At 47.7% G+C, this 1,102-nt stretch overlaps 1 protein-coding gene across 1 annotated transcript in view; it reads right to left on the bottom strand.

Moving 5' to 3' along the window:
- Positions 1 to 1,102, bottom strand: part of LIX1 (Lix1 homolog (chicken)) — a 50,700-nt gene that overhangs the window by 3,293 nt on the left and 46,305 nt on the right. The window contains 1 exon segment of the mRNA XM_009889714.1: positions 165 to 295. Coding sequence (XP_009888016.1) covers positions 165 to 295 — 131 coding nt within the window.

Raw genomic sequence — 1,102 nt, 5'->3', positions numbered from 1 at the left:
CTTTGAACTGAGGCAGAGTCTGAGTGAACACGTGGTTTAGGTAAAGAGCTTTTGACCAGATCCCCCAGACAGTGTGACACTGACTTGTCCATTTTGCAGCTGCTTTTCAGCAGACTTCTGCCTGGGAGCAGCCAGACTGGTCAGTGGTGGTGGTGCATTCTGACCGGCAACTCTTTTCCTGACAGAGGGACTTGTCAGGATTTTGTAGTCGTGGAGGCTGACATGAATCTCTGCAGCTGGACCCGCTTTGCAATGATCCTGATACTGCTCTAACGCTGACCATGGCACACTGAATCTGAGAGTCAGAATATTCAGTTATGAATGACATATTGTTAAGGGGTTTTTTTCCTCACCAGACCTTATATAAGTCATCTGGTTGTGGAAAATAAATGCTGGACAATCTCTTCTCTGATATATTATGTTCTACTAAGGCAACTCAGCAACAAAATTCCTGTACGCAGTTATATTTTCAATGCATTACTGAAACAAGCTGGCAGGCAGTTTTTGTGTTACATTGAGAGACGGGAAAGTTAATTCACACACAGAATCACAGAATCACAGAATCACAGAATGGTTAGGGTTGGAAGGGACCTCTGGAGATCATCTAGTCCAACACCCCCGCCAGAGCAGGGTCACCTACAACAGGTTGCACAGGACCCTGGGCAAGGTGCAAAGCGTTGCCTCGCTGCTCTGACAAACTGAGCCACAGCCCACACCACAATTTGCTCCACTGCCCTCAAAGTAAAGAAGTTCCTCCTCATGTTAAGATGGAACTTCCTATGTTCAGGCTTGTGCCCATTACCCCTCGTCCTATCACTGGGCACCACTGAAAAATGACTGCTCCCATCCCCCTGGCGCCCTCCCTTTAAGTATTTGTAAGTATTAATAAGATCCCCCCTCAATCTTCTTTTCTCTAGACTAAAGAGACCCAAGTCCCTAAGCCTTTCCTCTCATATAAGAGATGTTCCAATCCCCTAATCATCTTTGTAGCCCGTTGCTGGACCCTCTCCAGCAGATCCCTGTCCTTCTTGAACTGGGAGCCCAGAACTGGACGCAGTATTCCAGATGCGGCCTCACCAGGGCAGAGTAGAGGGGGAGGATG

This window comes from Charadrius vociferus, unplaced genomic scaffold (genome assembly GCF_000708025.1).
Source record: "Charadrius vociferus isolate BGI_N301 unplaced genomic scaffold, ASM70802v2 scaffold377, whole genome shotgun sequence".
NCBI classification, from domain to species: Eukaryota; Metazoa; Chordata; class Aves; order Charadriiformes; family Charadriidae; genus Charadrius; species Charadrius vociferus.
This window is presented reverse-complemented; position numbering and strand designations above follow the sequence as displayed.